The 20,825-nt window shown below is 39.4% G+C and overlaps 1 protein-coding gene across 3 annotated transcripts in view; it reads right to left on the bottom strand.

Annotated features, from left to right (window-relative positions):
• Positions 1 to 20,825, bottom strand: part of RYR3 (ryanodine receptor 3) — a 585,375-nt gene that overhangs the window by 457,215 nt on the left and 107,335 nt on the right. For all 3 annotated transcript variants that reach the window (XR_003092800.1, XM_025197735.1, XM_025197736.1), the window contains exon 2: positions 7,064 to 7,183. Coding sequence is in view for 2 of the 3 variants with exons in the window: in XM_025197735.1 (XP_025053520.1) it covers positions 7,064 to 7,183 (120 nt within the window). In the remaining variant the exon portion in view is untranslated. The remainder of the gene's footprint in view (positions 1 to 7,063; positions 7,184 to 20,825) is intronic.

Raw genomic sequence — 20,825 nt, 5'->3', positions numbered from 1 at the left:
TAATGCACCTGGGGAGGAAGAACCAGCGGCACACCTACAGGCTCAGGAACTGCCTTCTCGCCAGTGTTGAGACAGAAAAGGATCTTGGCGTCATCATTGATGCCACAATGAACATGGGCCGACAGTGTGGGGACGTGTTCAGGAAGGCCAACCAGACCTTGTCGTGCATCCACAGATGCATCTCAAGCAGGTCCAAGGAGGTGATCCTCCCCCTCTACGTGACACTGGTCAGGCCGCAGCTGGAGTACTGCGTCCAGTTCTGGGCGCCGCACTTCAGGAGGGATGTGGCCAATATGGAGAGGGTCCAAAGGCGGGCCACCCGCATGATCAGGGGTCAGCAGGGTAGGCCCTACGAGGAGAGGCTGAGGGACCTGAACCTGTTCAGCCTCCAAAAGAGAAGGCTGAGAGGGGATCTAGTGGCAGTCTACAAACTAGTCAAGGGGGACCAGCAGGCATTGGGAGAGTCCCTGTTTCCCTGAGGAATCCCGGAAGTTACAAGAAGCAACAGACACAGGCTAGCGGAGGGTAGTTCAGGCTAGACATTAGGAAGCGCTACTTCACTGTCAGGGTGACTAGGACCTGGGACCAACTTCCAAAAGAAGTGGTGCTGGCTCCTACCCTGGGGGTCTTTAAAAGGAGGCTGGACGAACATCTGGCCGGGGTCGTTTGACCCCAGTACTCTTTCCTGCCATGGCAGGGGGTCGGACTAGATGATCTCCTCAGGTCCCTTCCAACCCTACCAACTATGAAACTATAATAATCTCCTCCTTTATACTTCACTGCATTTTTCAGGTATATACAAGTATTAAGAGATACAAGAATCTTCTCCTGAAAAAGTAAATACATCTAATGTCCCTTTACATAGAAGACATTCAACATTTTTAAAATGTTCAAACAAAATCAAAAGAATGAGTTCTATATCATAGTTAAGTAAATTCCACTGAATTATATATTCCCTATTCATATCATTAACTGGAAAAGATTAGGCATCACATTTTCAAAAAAGTTTTGCAATGCATGTAGGCAAAACCGAATATACCTACGCATCTATTCATAACTGATTGATACATATGACCAGGTGTGCAATTTGCACATGTAGTAAAATGTATACAGGTCAGTTTTGCCTTAAGCCCTTTGAAAACTGGCCATTCTAGTTAGCTGTAGTTAAATTTTGAAGTTACCCTTCTCATCTTGTGAAGAAAACTGGCAAAACCCCCAGGAACATCTTTAGCTACTTTTGTATACTAAATTCATGTCTTTAGCTCTCCATGGTTCTGAAAGAGCTTTTAGGTTTGTCACTTTACAAGATTTTTGTAAAATATCTAAAGTACCTGCAATTCCTTTCCTGCAACAGTTTTCTTTTGACTCCAAGCAATATATATGTTTTTATTCATTAATTAAAGGCAGAACTGATGTATAGAAGCGGGGATATCAAGTAGAAGTAGGGAAATTACTTTGGTTCTGAACACAGCATTAATAAGTTCACTACTAGAATATAACTAGTTTTGGGGTCCAAATTTCAAGAAGAATATGGAAATACAGTCAATAGTTTAAAAGACAGCTTGGATCCCAGGGCTAGAAAACTATCCTTATGCTGCATGTTTTCATGTTTATTCAACTGATGAAAGAGAAGGCTGAGAGGTGACCCAGTCAGTTTGTACACATGGATAAGATATCTGATTTTGAGGGTAGTGCTTTCCAAACATTCAGTGGCTGGAAGCTGAAATTATTTCAGAGCTGAATTTATCTAAAACACATTTCCTTGTATTGAGGATATTTAGAACACTACAATATTTTTCCAAGCTATGTGATAGGCTCCCTGTCACTTGAAGATCTAAGGTGAAATTAAATATCTTGTACAGGATATTTTTCTCCAGAATCTGGACTGAAGCATAAGGGCTCTGTATACAAGACAACAGATGGGTCTACTACATCATAATTGTCCCCTTGAATCTTAGAGTGTAGAAGTACAGTCAAACACCTAAATATGAAACTCCTCTTATAATACTCTTATAAGATATTTTAAGATGAATAAGTTAGCTGTTTTCTGAATAGAGAGAAGAATGCTGAGTAGACAAGTAGATATATAGGGTCGCAACTTCATATTAAACGTGTTTATCTGCTCACAAATATAAAGACATGTTTTAACTCCAGGTATCTTCAAATCCAACTCTACATATCTGTTTAGTGCCTTCTGAATATATACTAAGTGTTTGGAAATTTGCATCTATATACAGAATTGTTCTTGAAAGAATACTTTTCAATAAATTAAACAGAATAACAAAGTTAAAGTTCAAAGTTAGTGGCAGAACTAAGTAGAAAGCAGGGGTCCCAACTTTCAGTCCCCTCTTTTAATCACAGAGCCATAAAACATACTGAACTTTTGTCATGGGAGGTTTCTGTACGCAGATAACACCTACTAATGTTTTCTCCCAAGCTGCTGCTTTCCCAAAAACTCAAGAGAACTCTTCTGAACAGAGGAATGAGGTGTAATCTGTGGCAATGGCACAACCTGAGAGGGAGGGGTAACTGGAACCTGGGGGAGAGGAGTGAAAATATAATAGCAGTCACTATTGCTTGTTGGCCATGCAACCACTGTTGCCAAGCCAGAGCTTTTCCTGCCCCACCACTGCCCCAGGAACAGAGTTACCTTGTTATGCCTCTGACCCGTGGTATAGAGGTTGTCAACTAGCTAGTGTTAGAGTTTTCTCTGTACATGCTGCTGCTACCCAAGAAGGTCAGCGTATGCCACACACTTTTTGAACAACTATTCAGTGGCCACATGTACATGAGATGTTGACTGTGCAGTTGTTACTGTGCAGTCATTCAGTACTTGTATAAACAACTACTAAATGACTATGCAGTAACTAGAGTTACTGAACAGTAGTTCTGCCAAACAACTTTTTCGTGATGCTGACTGAGCAGTAGCCTGAGACTACTGCGCAATAGCATTGTGTCATGCTTTCTTCAACACAACACTACTATGCAGTAGTCATGGGCTACTGTGTAGTCAGCATCTACAGAAAATAATCGGATGAAAAAGTGATACAAGGAAACACAAACAATGGAGGATGACAGTAAGAGCAGCTATTGATGTCCCTGGAGCTGAACTGTGACCATTGCTGGAAAAACAGTATAAGCAGGGTCAGTCTCAGAATTCACTGGGAAATATTTTTCCAAGCTATGAACAACCATAGAATGGCATATTTTTGCATACTGAAAATTTGGAAATAGCGAGCAAAAGTACTCAGATGAGTTCTAAATAAAAGATTGTCATGTGTTGCTAGCCATTCTCATTAACAGGATCAACATACTAGCAAAACACTGACCAACATTGTCCCCTTGCTTTATTTGCAAGTTAGGGTGCTCTGCCTTGCAGCTGTGTGGCAGGGTTGATTGTACAGTTTTAGTAAAATGTTGGACAAAGATTTGTATGAGATGGTTTGGATAGGGATGATCTTGCCTCAGGCAGGCAACTGGACTAGATGGCCTCCACAAATCCCTTCCAGCCCTGTTTTCTATGATTCTAAGAATTGCAAAAAGAAGATTAAAATCAAGGGAAGAGGATAATACACAGACTTCAGGGTCAAGACTTTACCAAAATAAAAACATCGAAAATTTGGAAATGTGGGTATTGTATTTGTGATCATAATTATTCAGCTTCATCTGCATCTTATTCTCTCTTCTATATCTCTGTATCAAGGGTAGATGGACACTAGTTTTGGCCCAAGACAGTCTAGCTATGAGACAAAAAATGTACTAGAAAAGCATGTTTGTTGCAGGTATGGGAGGAGTTTTGCTCAGTGAATACATAAATTCAACTACATCTTGAATCATCTACATGACAAATCACATGCAGAAGCCAGATACAGAAACCACTCCAGAAAACACATGGCTTCATTTATTCTGATAGTCTCAAACATCACATTCTCAGAATCAGAGTATTCCCTGATTTTATGCATGCACTTGATAGCAACATATTTGTTTCTTTTATAGGTGGACCATGCAATGATTACAGACTGAAACTTCAGAACAGACGTCTGCCTTGGAAATATTGCCTCCTCTTCAGCATGAACATTAGGTAACTTCACCTCATTTTAGTCTTTCATTTTCTCCTTTCTGTCTGCTTTTTATCTTGCACTTCCTGTTTCATATAATATTGTTTTCTGGAAACTTAATTTTTTTTCTTGGACTTCCCATCTATTAGCTTGTCAGAAATAGAATGGGAGAAGTGAGCTGTATAATTTAACCGTTATCTTGTGTGCTGCTGTTGTAAGTATTTCTACTGTGCCATATTTACTTGAATCTAAGAGGACTCTGAATTTAAGAGGACATTGCAATCATTAAGATTTCCATGTGTAGAACCATTGGATTCTACACATGGAAAATTTATAAATTTGTTATAATTTTACATATATATAATCTAATGATTGGAACATCATGTTAAATTTGTCCCCCCTCCCCCCCCCCCCCCCCACCACCCACCTATTTCCCCCCCCCCCCCCCCCCCCCCACACACACATTGCTTGCTCCCTTGCCTATACTCCCTGGCATTGCCCCCTCTGTGTCTGCCCTACCTACTCCCCACAGCCTCTGCCTACACCTACTGCTTACCCTCCAGCATGATGAAGCAACAGGAAAAATAACTGCAAAGCAGGTAAATTCACTTGTACTTATTTACAATTTATAATCTACCTTCCAGCAATAAAGATTCTCTGAAAATTAGGTTATATGCATGGAAAATAATACATTCATTATAATTTTCCATGTATAGAACCTAATTAGTGGAAGTTCATCTTAAATTCCTCCTCCCCCCAATACTATGGCGAGGAAAATAGCATTGGGGGTTGAGGGGCCAAACACTTTTTCCTTGTCCCCTCACACCTGTGCCTGTTCCCCCCACCATCTGTCCTCCCTACTGCAAACCCCTGCTACATACCCCATGCTGCCTGCCCCTGTGCCTGTACCTGCCTTCCATCCCCTGTTCCCCCTGAAGTCTGCTCCCTCATGCCCTGCTCCCTCACCACTCCTTACCCACCCCACCGTTATCTTCTGCTGCAGCTCTGCTCCTTGCTGCAACACTCTTCAGTAGCAGTGGCAGCTCTTGGCCAGGCTGAGTTGTGCTGGATAGAATGAAACCAGAGCAGAGGGTAAGGAGGAAGGGGCAGCCGGGGGTAGGGAGGGGGTAGGCTGCAGGGGGGACAGAGTGGGAGAGGCAGGGAGGCAAGGCACCTGCACAGGGGACAAGTGGTGTGGGAGCAGGCTACAGGTTTCCTGCTCCCCCTGTTGTCTCCCCCACATCCTACCCAGCTGTGTGCACCCGCCCTTGCCAAATAAACCATTCTGCCCCTGTAGGGATGCTCCAACTCTGGGGATTTCCTGAACCCCCAGGGTGGGGAGATCACCAGTGGCATTCCTTCTGCCCTGGGGGTTTCATGCCCCCCCAGGAAGGATGGATTGCTAGGAGCCCCTCAGTTGGGGTGTCTGGGGCTCCCAGTCATGGGAACTTGCTTCTTGCTGGTGCAGGGGGGGGGGGCCTAATCCCTGGTTTAAAAATACATGTATATCCAATTCTGGGTTCCCCTTTCACCAGTAATAAGGAGCAATGGGCTCTAATACACAGTCCCACAATTTTGCCTCCTGCTATCAGTCACTCAGAAAAGGTCATTCTATTTTGACATGGCAAGCTTTTTCCCCCTTCTACCTCCTTCTCCAAACCTTTTGTCTTCTTGATTCTTCCTAATTAGATTTTACTATTTCATTTTAACATTCTGATCCTGCAAATCTCACTACATTTCAGTAAGAATAACTACACTGTATTTATAGTCTGTGGTTAAGGTATCTGAACTCCTACCACTCTCCACTCAGAATCACCAAATCAGAAAGTTAGAAATGACCTCCAGGTTCACCTCATCTACTCCATAAGGGAAATTACTGTGCTTAATTTCTGGGATGAAAAGAAATGCAAATATAAATGTAGCATAACTTTCCCTCCTGGAAAGTAGGGCAAGGACCTTACACATTGGTCCATTATGTGTTCAATATGTTCCTAATCCCTGGTTTAAAATCTATGTATATCTAGTAACATCATCAGGAAAAATGCAGAGAAACACCACTATAAAAGCGAAGAGAGAAAGGGAAAAGTGGTAGGAGAGCAGGAAGAAGAAAGGAATTAGGGTGCAAAATATAGGAAGATATAAAATGATGCAAACAGGAATTCATTCTACTGTATTCTTCTAATTCTGGTAATCTAAGCCTCCTTTATTAAATACTGCTGTCAGATATTCTGCCAGTACCTCTTTTCTTTCTCTAACTTCCCCTCCCCCAAAACTCTTCTCATTAGCTCTCTCATCTGTAATTTTCCTTAGTCTTTCCTCATAATCCTCCCCTCTCCTTTCTGTTTCACATCCACCATCTTTAATACTTTTTCCATTACTTTAAAATTCTCTCCCAGGGTTTGTAACTGTCTGCCGAGTCAGCTTTGCTGGAAGCAGTACTTAATGTCAATCACTGAGAGGAGATGGTGATACTAGCATAGCTGGTCCCAGGTTTTAGGCCTGTAAATCTGTATAATAGTAGGAAAAAGTTTTTTTATTACTAAACAGTTCAGGAAAGGTGAAATTTTAAACTGTTTTGTAAAATTTTAGTGTTCTAACAGGGATATGTATTTGGAAATGGTAAAGAATTATCTACAAAATTGCAGCAAAGTTTGCACTGTCCCAATGTTTTGCCTCCTAAAGCTAACTGAAAACTAAGAGCCTCTGTGATAATTTAATAAAGTAGCAAAAAAACAGATTTATATTAAGGTCCATATTCTCAATACAATTTATGGTGCTTCAGCCATGCAATCCCCTTTATCATTTAAAAGGCAGTAGGCAGCAAAAGCTCCAGCCTGAGAATATACAATTCAGATAAACGCTGTGGATTAGAAATGCCCCTTCAATATTTCACATTTATATTACGTACACTAAAGGGTATATTATATTTACTTATGCTTTTTCATTGGGTTAACATTCATACATGAGTTACTTTAGCTGAAACTATTTATTGGAGTAATTCTTACTTTAGCTTCTGATGTTGGCTCCAAAAAGCACAGGCGATTTCCAAGTCCCTCAGCTGCCAGGCAGAACTTTCGTTGTTCTTTCTGGATGTTGGCAACACACTGAAGTACTACTTCATCATCCTGTCAAGAAACATGAGTAGTAGTGAGAATACATAAAATACCTGTAACACTGGGGGAATCTAAGCTACATTCATATGAGCCTGGGACAATGCACCTAATAATAGTCATGTAGCCATATTTTACTTTTACATATTTAAATATATATCTGCTTTCTCCTCTGTCACCAGGTCAGTCATGTTTCAAACCCTGCATGCTGCTCTATTCCAGCATGGGGTCTAGTATCCCAGTTTTGAGAGGCGAGCAATTGAGAGCACTCATTAACTTTAGGAAACAAAGCTAGGCTGAGAAAGGTGGTCTCTGATTTATGATTATAGGCTAGTTCTCTTGTAAGTTGTTTTGTTCTCTTTTCATTTTCCTGTTTTATAAATTATTCTGTGATCTTACTATAAGCCACCCAGAGTCTTTGTGGGGGAAGATGGCATATAAATACATAAATAAATAAGAGTCTGAGTCTATTACCCCTCCCACAAGATGGGTATGTGCATGGAGCCACAATCCTGAGAGATTGCAGCTGCAGCTTTCATGGCACTGAAATCCTGCTCCGCTCCCCTTACCATGTCAGAAGAAAGGGAAAGGGAGAGTGGAGCCTGTGGCTCATAATTCTATTTTTTTTTTTTTTTTAATTTCCAAGCCCATTGAACTTGGAAATGTTTCAAATTTCCAGGGGGAAGTAGAAATGTACATCTTGATTCAGTCTAACGTTGCAATGTTACTGTAGCTCCACCTAACTACAGCTATTAATCTATTTGTCTATGGACATCATAGAACAAAAAGACTACTCAGTTCTCTGATGCTTCTGTCATATTCCTGAATAATCAATAATTGCAGAATTTATAATTGTATAAATAAATTATGGCATCTTAGCTCTGGATCTGGCCAAAAGTTGAGTTCCTCCATTACCTTAGGAGTGAACTTCATTTGGTACTACACATAACTTGGAGCAGACTAGTTAAAAAAATACAAACACAAAATATAAATACTATATAAATAAATACAAATACATAATATTCTTTTGTTAGATGGTGTTCAGATGGCTGTTTTGCATGTGTATGGTTATAATCTTCTAGTTAAAACCATAATATCACCATTGTCAATGCATGAACTAAATCCTTTGACTGTTATGGAAGCCAGTGTAAATCAATCAAAAGACTTGAACTGGATTTAGTGGCCCCAGGACAAAATACTGAAAAGAGGTCTAATCAGAATTGCAATGATTCTGCCTCTTCTTTTAAAGCCTGCTACCCAGACATGCCTGGCAGTCTAATCTTTTGCTTCTAGGCTTATTTTCCCTTTAATCTGCCCCTAGGGTTGTAAAATGCCTTCTGACCTGAATAGGCACCTGCAGACTTCATTTCATTTTTCATTTCTTTTTATGTAATTATACTGTAGTTTAGGGGCTGCTAATGTGCAAGACAGACTTAGAAATTATGAGACCTCTATCAGGGGTCAGCTCATACTGAATTTAACCAGGATTGGGGCTGTGGTTGTATGAAATGCTAAAATCCTGGCCTGTTGAGGCTATTCACAAATTTATGCCAAATTCATCAAATATTTTTTAATAGAAAAACCCCAGCAAAGGTGACATTTTTCATTTTGACATTTTCATTTTAAAATATTTTATGATGAAAATGTTTTCAATATAAAAAGAACTAGAAACAATCAAAATCAAGCATTTATTTTACATCAAATGATGGATACTGTAGCAGTTTTGGTTCAGCTAAAAATACTTTGTGTTGACTGAAACATTTTTTCTTAAATTTTTCAACTTGGATCATCAAATTTAAAAATACCTCTATTTTCATAGCTCTAACTGTAATACTAGGAAACACAGTCTCTACAATTGTTCGCTTATAAATAAAAGTATTCAGAGTTCATTACTAATGCATATTTCCTACCCAATACTGTCAGCGTTACATAATTCTGTTACGTACTATCCATATTCTTTCTGTTTACAAATAAATATGATTTTGAGAAGTGGTGCTTGGTAATGTGACCTCTTCATGTCTATAATGGGACCTCGCATATAGCTGAATTCTGGCAGGAGCTCTCTGTCATTCAGCAATATGAGACAAAGGTGTTGATAGTAACCCTTGCTTTTGAAGAACATAGTGTACTAGGCTAAGGAAGTTTTGTTAAGAGGCCTTGCCTTAATTTTCTTCTCTCATTATAAAAAACCAATGGCAGATTGATGTCTTTATCAGCTGGAAAAAATAATATTTGGGGGCATAATAATTATATTAATCATTCTATCTCTTCCATCAATAACCATTTAATATTATTTACCTTAAAATATCAATCTAATTTATGTTACATCTACATGTTTACTGCATTAATAATATTTTTATTAACATTTAAAAGCCAAGGAAGCCCAAACAAAAAAGTTAATATTTTACTTATGTATGTATTAGATATATAAACTGCTCTACCCAAAAAGCTCAGAATGGCTTACAATAAAAAACTGCCTATACAGAGGATTCCCCAAATACCACTTCCAAACCTGAGAACACCATTTCCAGCTCCTCCCTCCCCCTACCCAACACCTACTTTGCTCAAAACCCCAAAAGCTGGGTGGGCAAGAAATTCTAAGTGGTGGAATGAGAGCAAAGGTGGGGTTAGGTTTGCTGTCAACCATTCAAAATATTACTAAACACAAAGGCTAGGGACAGTCTTTCAAAAAAGCCAGAGCCTGAATTGATTCAATCTTTACAGGTTAGTCTAACCTGGCTAGGCTAAACCAGTTTGTAACTGACAGGCATCCCAGAAATGCAGGTACATGCCTGCAGTGGCTCAGGCTAGAAGCTGGGGGGGGGGTGCGGGGGGGTAGGGGGGGGGGGGGGGGGAGGTAGGACATTAGAGCAGCTCTCCCTTCCCTTCCATAGTGCTGAGCAGAGAGGGGCGTGGCCAGGTCCAGGCAGGATGTTCTGATTAGGAAAGGGTACCCCCATGGCCAGCAGTTGATAACACCATGTTTATCACCCATAAGTCAATGGTTATCACACCATGAAGAAAACAAAGAAACAGGAGCTTCTCTTCATCAGCTCAAGCTCATCTTAAACAACTTTTTCCAAGGAAGGAATGGAGGGACATTACCAGCTACCTGTTGATTAGCTCCAAAAAGCCCGAAGTGGACACAGTTCTGTCTGCCTTTGTCCAGTCTCCCACAGCATAAACTATAGCCAGGATGTGGTATGCTAGCTAATGTTGAGAGGTGTCGGTGTAAGGCAGAATGAAGGGGACAGTTCCTGCTTAGTAGAGAGTTTTGAGGGAAGTGGGGAGGAAGCAGGGGGAAGTCAGGCAGATGCCTGCAGTCTCTGCCTGATCTCCTGCCAAGGAGCACCTACGTGGTTCCTTGTTTATAATGGGACCTCCCATCTAGCTGAATCCCAACATTATAGCAGAGGGGAGGGGCCAGTTCTGCTGTGGAGTAGAGAGCCCTGCCCAGCCTGGAGAGCATGCCAGGATGCTGGGAGAGTCTGGTTTAACTTAAACCAGGAAGTGGTCTGGGACAGACATCGTATAAACTGGATTGACACAAATCAGTTAAGTCTGATACTAAATTCAACTCGGTTTATCTCAAACTGGTTTCAGGCATTTTCAAACTGGTTTATGTGCACTGAACATCTGTTCTGTTACAGGTTTAAATCAGTTTCTGATCACTTAAACCGGTTTCTGTGTAATGTCTGTCCCTAGCCTAAACGTGCTGGAAATCTTGCACTCACATTCTTTCAGAAAATACTGCTTTTTATACTTCCCTTAATAACTAATTTGAATTTAAAAAAAATCAAATTCATGCATGATTAAAAAAGGAACACAATTTTTAGATTTGTGCCAGTATATTTTAAGCATATGACTGTCTATAAATCTACAGAATGAAGAGCTGAATTCACTTTTGCTCTTGTGACAGTTGAGATTGGTACATTCGTTTTTACTACATATTCATATATGAGCATGTTGATTGAAATATTACTTGAAAGCAAGGAAGTTATATTTCAAGTCAGTGAAAGAAGTGTCACTCAGAACATCTCATATTCTGAAGATAATTTTTCAAAGTAGTCTGCATTACCATACTTCTACAAGGAACCAAATTCTCTATCTCTTGTCTAAACTTCATTCTGAAACAGTGATCCCTAATGCTCAGTTATAACACACACAGGTGCAAAAATCCTAACTAATGAAGAAAATACTCAAAATTAACTTGCAAACTGTAACTACTTGGCCTGGCAGAACTCTTCCCCTTTAGCTTCTAGAATGAAGCCTACTACAAAAATCTCACCATAATAGGCCTACAAAATCCATTTTAATTGATCACTGACTTCAGCTGTGGAACAGTGTGAGAGTGTTCATATTGAATAAATATATGCATTTTCTGTGGCTAGAGCATGCTTCTTATCAATTCACTAGTTTTTTTTCAACACAATCCTGATTTGAGAGTAAAGAATGTCAACAGCCAATGAAACTGCCACAAGACATTCTTTACTTATATCACTGTGGGTACTCCATTGAGAGTTTGGCATATTTATTGGGTAGTATGGCTATAGACCAGGCTGGAAAACCACCACCCAAGGGTATATAACATATTTAAATCTGTGCAGTGACTGCATTTAATAATGGAAGTACCTTCACATATTTGGCTTAAACAAACCTTTTTGTTACCAAGGGAAAAGACAAGATGGCATCAGAGGTGCCACGTATATAGGGTCCCGAGAGCCCTGGCTCCCCTTAGGAAGAGGGCTGTCACTTGAAATGCATAAATCTTCTCACATGCCCTTCATCTTATGCGCTTCTTCCCTCGCAAAAATAAAAGTTGGTACTTGTGGATGGGATTGCATTTACTTAGCCATTTAGTTGTAATATGCAGTAATCCAAGACCATGTTTTCACTATTTTTCTCGGTAATAAGGGTATAAGTAATCTGAAAATCACTGAAATGCCATTGTAAATTCTTGCTAAGAAATAAAGGCGTTTTGCTGCAAAATTGCAATAAAAACAAGCTATTCCTTCAAAGGAGCACACAGAAGTGCCTTTCTGTACACTGCACTTATTTAAAGGGGCAGAAGGTAGTCTATAAACTGCCACCATACTCTAACTCATTCAGTGGGACATGAGATTTCATAGGTAGCAGTGACATAGTTAAAATTATTATGCAAATCTTTGAAAATACATCTGGTAACAGCAGCAATATCCACATGCCATTAAATATGTTGCATTACTACTACTGTTACTATGTAACAGATATTTGTTTGAAATCAAACTTGAGACCCCCTTCTCTTCCTCAAGGTGTTGGCAAGCAGGCATCCCATATTGTTGGCATGCTCAGTCTCAGTAAAGATTATACTACTATGCTCTCAGAGAACAGGTATCCGCCGGGTAGACGTTACTTAGGGGAAATAGTTCAGCTTGCTTCTGGAGGAGGGTCAGCCCCCTCCCTCCAGAAAAACATGACAGATGATTAGAAATATAAATCACCTTATATCCTTTTACAGTATGTATTTGTGCTAAAATGGTGGAAATGTAATCATATTTATATGTTCTTCCCTTTAACCTCTTCTTCACTATAAAAAACAATTTTGCCCAACAGTGACAAACTATTATATAAATCATGCTGCTTAGACTATTCATTGTTTATATATAAATGCAGAAAACATATACTAGGGCATTTTCATTACTGTAGCTGAGCAACCTATATTAAACTAATTAATTTAGAAAAAATGGGGAAAGTATTTTTAAGGTTATATACAATGCAATAGCACAACTTTGCATAGACCGTTCATATCCAACAAACCAAACAAATTAAAAATATTTCAGTTACTACCGACTGTATTTTGACATGCAAGTCATAAAACTTAATTATAACATCATTATCATGATGTAATCATGAAATGAAGTAACAATATAAAATAGCTTGTGATGAAATATATAAGCTACTGTTTATGCTTTGGCCAAAAATTTAAATAAAACATGCCAAGATAAGACATGTTTTCATGACTGGATGGTATAGCATTAACTGGATTTTTCCCTGTAATTTTTACTTTCACAGTCAGGGGCTGTTGTGGCACTAGATACGGAGGCATATCTAATCAGCCAGGTGCCCAGGGCAGCTGTAATGCACAGAAGCGGCAATGATTTCTGACTGCTGCTGTGGCTCTGGTGTAATTGTGTAGGTGTGGAGCTTCTTCTGTTGGTACCCAGAGAGTATGAAAGAGCAAGAGGAGGAGAAGGAGGAGGAGGAAGTAGACAGAATGACAAGTAGAGGGGAAAATGGAAAGTTGACTGGGACAAAGAAGCTGGGGTGTTAAAAAAACTAGGAGTATAAATTAGTGGCTGAGACGGAATCTGTGGACTATTCTGAGGGTACTTAAATGTGTTACATTTAGATCACCCTAACCAAGCTTAGGGCAATCTAAATAGCTGTGTGTGCAAGCATTCACAAGGCTTAAATTGTCCTGAAAATGGTGCACTCAATAAAAAGTTAGTTCTGCTCAGAGGTGAACTAACTTTAGATCAGGATGGCTTACACTGGTCTAAAGTGGGTTAACCAACCTAACAAACAGCTGCACATGTTCACGGCACAGGCCCAGGGCTTGGGAAGCTCAGCCACTTGCCAAAGCCCCAGGGCTCTTTGGTTTTAACCCCCTTCTCCTACCCACAATTGTGACCAAGCTATTCCCCCTCCCAACTACCAATCCGGTCCAGGCAGCACCTCCCCCTAGGACTTGCCAACCCACCCCACCAGACCTGCCAGCTCCCTCCTGATCCCATCAGCCCCTCCCTATTCCATGTAACAGAGGTTAAGACAATTTACCAGCACAGAAAGGGAGAGAAGACTGGCAGCTACTGTTTTCAAAATGGTGGGATTGTTTGCCTTTGCTAAATATAAAGGTCCAGTCACCCAAAAAGGCATGCTGATAAAATGATTACTATGAAAGAATAACAGACTAGTGGAAAATGCTAGCTTGGACCAGAGGGTCATAAAGTAAGGAAGTATTTGTGAGCAAGAGAGCTGCTTCTGTAGACCACTATTCTATAAGCAGCACGAAATTCATGAAAGCCAAAGAAAATGTGAATGCACCAGTTCCTAAATGCAATTTATTTTCTAAACCAACTTTAAGATATATTCACTTCATGGATTAATGTAGACATCCTTTAAATATACCTTCACATACCATTGTTCTTGCCATTACATTAATTGTTTTCCTCTCTTCTCTGAAGAAATGTTGTTACTTCATTTAATCACATAAATGGAGACTTACTTTAGGTATCTGGCTATATTAGCCAAAGACAAAAGCAAAAGTATAGTCATAAAATATTTGTGTCCACAAACTTTTAGATTCCTTTCTCTCTCTCCCTTTACCTTTTCCCCTTGAAATAGCTGAGTCAACTCAGAATTAAGTAACCAACAGCCAGTCTTTCTATAAAAAGCACATCTATCTACAGTCTTTCTATAGAAAGTCCCTATTTTCTCATGCAGCTGCAAGTAATTGTTGCTTCAATCTATGCAGTAAAGGAGAAATAATACTGAAATCTATGTACCAATATATACTAGGAGACAAGAAGCAAAGTAGCAGTTCACAACAGATGGTGCTAACAATGGAATATCTGAAAATATATTCACCCTACAGTACCCTATTATTAAACTCTTTCACAAAATATTGAAATAAATGTGTACTTGTGCCATTACCCTAAGAAATGCCAAAGACAATTTTCTCAGGCATATAAAATATATATGTATAAAAAAAGGTCAAGGTATCAAAATAATTCATTACTTTTTTGAGTAATGCATGTTGAGGTTACTGTCAAATGATAATTTACATACATACTTGTAGTTATAATTACATATAGTTAGGTGACATAACTGAATAATAAGCAGGTATAGGTTTTAGGCTCCTGGCAGATCCAAAGACATCCAAAGACAATGTCTCAGGAATTAAAGACATGCTTCATATGTATTATTGTTATTTATTCAAATTTATGAAGTTTAATTGTCTCTAGGACAATTGTTAATTGATGCTCTAGGCCAATTTTTCAATATGGAACAGTTACAACATAAAATTGACAATGGGCTGCCCACAAATATATCCACCTCAATCCAAACTTTCATCAACAGCTTTCACAAAGGGGAGGGGGGTGGGGGAAGGGAGGAGAAGGGGATAGTTTTAGCATGAGAACAAACCACCTAAATCTAGACTGGTAGCAGTTCACTGCTTCTGGGAACAGCATGTACAGCCATTTGCTGCTGCCGGGAGTGGCGTAGGGAGCCTGAGGTAAGTAACTCAGGGTATGGGGGGAGAGGAAGTAGGCTAGCAGGATTGTGGGAAGGCTGATACATCTGTGGAGGCAGAGGGATTGCCTGGCTGGCAGGAGGGGGATGTGAAAAATTGCCCAGTCAGGGTAAAGGGAGTGTGGAAACAGTAGAGTCCCAAGGCTGGGGTGAGGTCATTCACAATATTGGGTTTCTAGACTGGGTCAACCCTTTCTTGAGTGCACCTCCTGTACATATCCCTTTGTGCTGTACTCAGGAGATTAACAAATCTGCACTTTGACAGAGGAGTTCCAGAGTTGAGGAACCATTACAGAAAGCACCTTGCTAGCCTCTTGATTATAGTTAAGGGACTCTAACTGAAACACTGTAAAATGTACTAATTTAGAATATTCCAGGATTGTTGTATTTAGTTAGGTCCTGCCTGAGAAGTACCAACTGGAAGAGGAACATAGAACTGAAAAGGACCTCTTGGATCATTAAGTCCAGTCCCTGCTATCAGGCAATCATCATAGCCATAAAATAACTTCTACTATCCCATCAACCTCCATTCAAAAGCTAATGAGATGTTTTGTCACCAGTACTCCTCCTGGCAACCTGTTCTCATGTCTTTCTAAGTTTTAATTGGTTGTTTTGCCAAAGATGAAGACTTTTTAGTTGGTACAAACTGGTGAAAAACTTCTCCAGCCACCTTTTAACCCAACTTTTGGGATGTGCTATATTATGCTTCAACTACAGTGAGAATTGATTTTATGAATTTTGTACAACATTCATGAAAATATAGGAAAAATAATTTAAATTTGGGATGTTAACTCATAATTTAAATTTTGAGCTGTTAATAATAAGTTTTCATCATCAGCAGACCACCTACAGAATATTATTAGAGAAGATACATATTTAGTATAAAAGCCAACAGTACCAATAGGCATAATAAGAATGATTCAGCTAGTTTCATATGTTTTATTTTTTTGGCATCTACATACATATTGGCAGAAAATAAATGATACATCTCATCACTTAGCACAAATCATCATAACTGTACTCCATACTAGTTACAATAAAATTAATAGTCCAGAGTCTCAAATTCAAACAAAAACCACACAGTAAGCCTACACGATGCTGACAAAACAAGCATGAGATATGCAATCTAGATTAAAGAGCATGGTTTCTGGATTTTTGCCCAGAAACAAACTACCTCACTGCTTTTTAATAGCAGGATATCAGTATTAGCCATAAAACCCCCTGTTTTTATAGTGTTTGCATCATTCTCTCCTTAAATCTCCCTTTAGATAATTTAGTTTAGAAAGAAACAAGAGGGCCACATCTTTTTATACACAGATATAATTATGTTTTATTCATTTAAAAAAAAAATATTAACTGTTAGTATAAACAAACGTTCAAGGTCCAGTTCTGTTACTGTATATAAAAGTTGTAGAAAAAAATCGTTATGTATAATAGAAGCAGAAAAATACTACTCTTACAAGCACTTTGGAGGCTCTCACTCTTGCTTCCAGGTCAGCTCGTTCAGACTTTGGCTAGTCCTGTAGTTACATAGGATGTCCCTCTCCCCACTGAATAAAAGTATGCTTCTAGAACATCTTCATCTCCCAATACACCCCTACATCTGTGGGTTTTAAAACCATTTTAAATACCTTGGGATTTTTTTTTCTGCTGCTGGTGATTTTCCAACCTCTATTTCTTGCTGAGAAAATGAGTTCTCCCAGATTCAGCCAACCATCTGCTTCTAGGTGTTTCCACCTGAACAGATGACCATTAAGGTTTAATATCCCAACTATTTTCTTGGTCTGACAGAGACATGCTAATATCCTAATAGGAAATGACTCCACAAATGCTGAAGTAGATGATGTTACAATCATTTACAAATAACTGCAAAACACATTTCATAAGTTGTACATAGATGCTCCAGTCATCATGGAAATATGAAAATCTTCATAACATAAGGAAAAATACCACATTGTGCAAACAGCTTGGCTAATAAACCTCCTGATTATAATTATTGTAATTTAGAAGTTTTATAGTATTATCTGGGCTCCAAAGTTTGACAGTGACTACATTACAAACCAATGAATTAAGTGAATATCTTAAAAAAGCCTACAATCACATTTCACAATTAGCTTTTCTGCTAAAAATTTAATCAATCGAGATGCTACCACAACTGCAATCAAACTTACTTCAGACTGATTAGTTCTGAAAAACAAACAATTCAGAATTATCTTCTCTGCAAAAGGTAACAAAATCAAATATTGCCTCTTTACGCATCTTTTATTTTAAAGCAATTGCTAATATAATAGAAAGCTGGTCAAAAGAAAATCATAAAATATGATACAAAGATGCAAACAAAGCTGTTTGTACCTTTTTGCGTTGCATGCAAGTAAGGTATCAATTGTAAAGCACTCCAAAGTACAACTTTCAGTGAATTAGCAAGTTAATAAAATGTTCTTAAAAAAGTTATGAACTGATCTGCATAAAGGGCATGTTTTTTGAGAAAGCAACTGAAAACTTCAGTAAGACCCATGTATATAATTTTGTGTAAACAGTGCTATTTATATATTGCATGTAAATTTTGCATACGGTGTCAGCTTTTAAAATGCTATGTGGGACAAGGCATCAACTTGAATTCTCTGGTAAATAAAATCTTCATTTTCTTCAAGGGAAAATTAGTCAGTCACAGTTCTCCCCAGCATGATACAACCCTAATGAATGAGGAACTTACAGTAGGGTAGTAGAGTTTCCACACCCTCTCTATTGATCCTACCTTTGAGTGGCCATATATTTTATTATAAATTGATTAAATGCATTATTTGATATTCATATATGGAACACGTAATTCTCAGTTCAGCAGCACGTCCACATTTTGTTCATTCCATTTATAAGCTATTCACTCTTTAAAATAAAACAAGTATTACTTATACTCCATCAACATGGAAACAATCCTACTGTCCATCCCTCTTCCCACTGTTAAATATAAGTGCATTGGAATAGTTAATGAATTTATGATATTCCCCAAACTGTGCAACTGTACCAAGGGATTTGGCATTTTTACAGGATAATACTTTCAACTTTGCCTAGTGTTTAAAAACAGTAGAAAAATTGTAGATTGCTGAGAAGAAAGAAAGAATATAACTGTGGAAAGAATACAAAGCTGCATGAATTTCAAAGCAGGGCAAAAATCCATGGTCAATATTCTACCATTGATGGCAAGTCTGCACTCAAAATCTACTATGCCAGACAATAGTGCCCATAAGCATCCTGAACTGTTTTCTGCATACTATTATGTAAAATGGAAGCAGTATAGCTGCACTGGTGTGGCACTGTGGGTTGGGTAATGTGTAGGCCTGTGCGAAGCGGTTAGTATTTGCTTTGGATTCAGATTCAGCTGATTTGGGGGACAGTGATTCGATTTGATGATTTGGATCACTGTCCGAATCGATTCGACCAAATCTGATTCAGAGATCTGGCTGCTGCCGAATCTCTGAATCACACAGGCCCCATCCCCCACCCAGTCTCCCAGCCCTGTCCACCCCAGCTCCCAGCACTTCGAAAAAAACACCAACCCCACTCACTGGCTGCTGCCCAGCATGGGGGCAATCCCCACTCCCCCCACTGTCCCACACTGCATGGGGGACTCTGCCACGAGCCCTCTGACTTGCCCTGCTGTCCCAGCCCCCACCATGACTGCCTTGCCCACCCCAGCTCCAGCCCTTTAAGAAAGAAAAAAAAACCCCTTGAACTCACCAGGTGCTGCCTGGCTGGGGGTGGGGGGTGAGCTCCACTGCCCCGCACTTCATGGTGGGCTCTGCATGAGCCCCCAGAAGCCCCAACACCACTGCAGGAGCTGGTGAGCTTGAGGTTTGTTTTTTTTTCTTAAAGGGCCAGAGCTGGGGCAGGCAGGGCAGCCATGGGGGGGCTGGGAGAGTTGGCAGGGGTTAGGGAGCTCATGGCAGAGCCCCCCCATGCAGTGTGGGGCAGTGGGGATCACCCACCCACCAGACAGCAGCCAATGAGTGGGGGCTTTTTTGTAAAAAGGCAGGGGATGGGGCTTGGCAGGGGGCCCCCCTCTCCTCCAGCCCCCCCCCCCTCCCCTTCCCCCTACTTACCAGCATGGAGTTTGAGTCCAGCTCCCTGCTGTAGTGTGTAGGGTCTGCTCAAATCACCGAAGCTCTCCAAAGCTTTTCTGAATCGATTCAGAGAGCTTTGAATTGATTTGGACCTTTTAATTAGTCCTCTGATTCAATTTGGATTCAGAGATTTGGCCGCCAAGCTGGGCCAAATCTCCCCTGAACTGAATCACCACTTGAAGCTTCAAACAGCCCTAGTAATTTGAACTGACAACAGCACCATGTGAATGTAGTACAATGCTTCCATTTCAGGAGGTACCTTCCAAGATGCAACATATCATGTTTGAGGGTACAGGCATCTCTTAAAATAAATCCATATGTGGTCAAGCAGTGCTTATCCTCTACAGGAATTTATTTGGTGTGGATTCTGAATTATGTTCTACTTGGCCCTCTATGCTTTTTCCAATGCTTGGTTTCCTCGTGTGCTTTTTGTCTGTCATATCAAAACTGTTATAAAGGACCATGTAATGATTATGATTAATAAATATTTTTGTCTCCAACCAGTTTTACCAAACTTTAATCCTAAAATGTCTCTAAATAGAAGCTTTGGGTCTGATTCAGACTGCACATATACTGTTCTAATCAGGACTAGTTCCAGGAAAGCCAAAGGAAGAATAATTGATATACATTCTATATGAGATCAGAAACTGATCTGATGTATTTTTTAAAAAATTGGGGGGAGGGGTTCTTTTACGAAATTAATATTCATGGAATTTTTATAAAGTGTTCATAAAATATATAAAGAGTTAACAGATATTATTGTCAAAAAGAACAATGCAACAGGTCAGTAAGAAAAAGATAAATGTAATCTATTACATATTGGTAATATCCACTTTCATCATGGCTAATTAACATAACAGTTATAATAAAATGTTTAGGCAAAAGGTATAAAATTTGAACAAAGTTGTCTTTGACAGCAATTTTGTATGGCCTTAATGTAATGCAGAAAATAGAGAGGGACAGGATTAAACAAACTAGTCATTTTTTCCCCCACTCAATATGACATACCATTTCTCTCTCTGTAGGTGATAAATTACTTAGTTGTAGTCCAATTTCACACCCTCTGACAATAGACTAACATCATGTACAAAATTCTGTGATCCATATATCCTTGGATTTGCAACATTAAAGAAGGTAATTGGCCAAGGGTGACTCAAGCCAGCCAATGTGTATTTAAGTTCTACTGATGAAACATACAGAGACTAATTAAAGGGTATAATAAAAAAATAAGTTTAATATCAACTTTT

Source organism: Alligator sinensis, unplaced genomic scaffold (genome assembly GCF_000455745.1).
Source record: "Alligator sinensis unplaced genomic scaffold, ASM45574v1 scaffold262_1, whole genome shotgun sequence".
Lineage (NCBI taxonomy): Eukaryota > Metazoa > Chordata > Crocodylia > Alligatoridae > Alligator > Alligator sinensis.
This window is presented reverse-complemented; position numbering and strand designations above follow the sequence as displayed.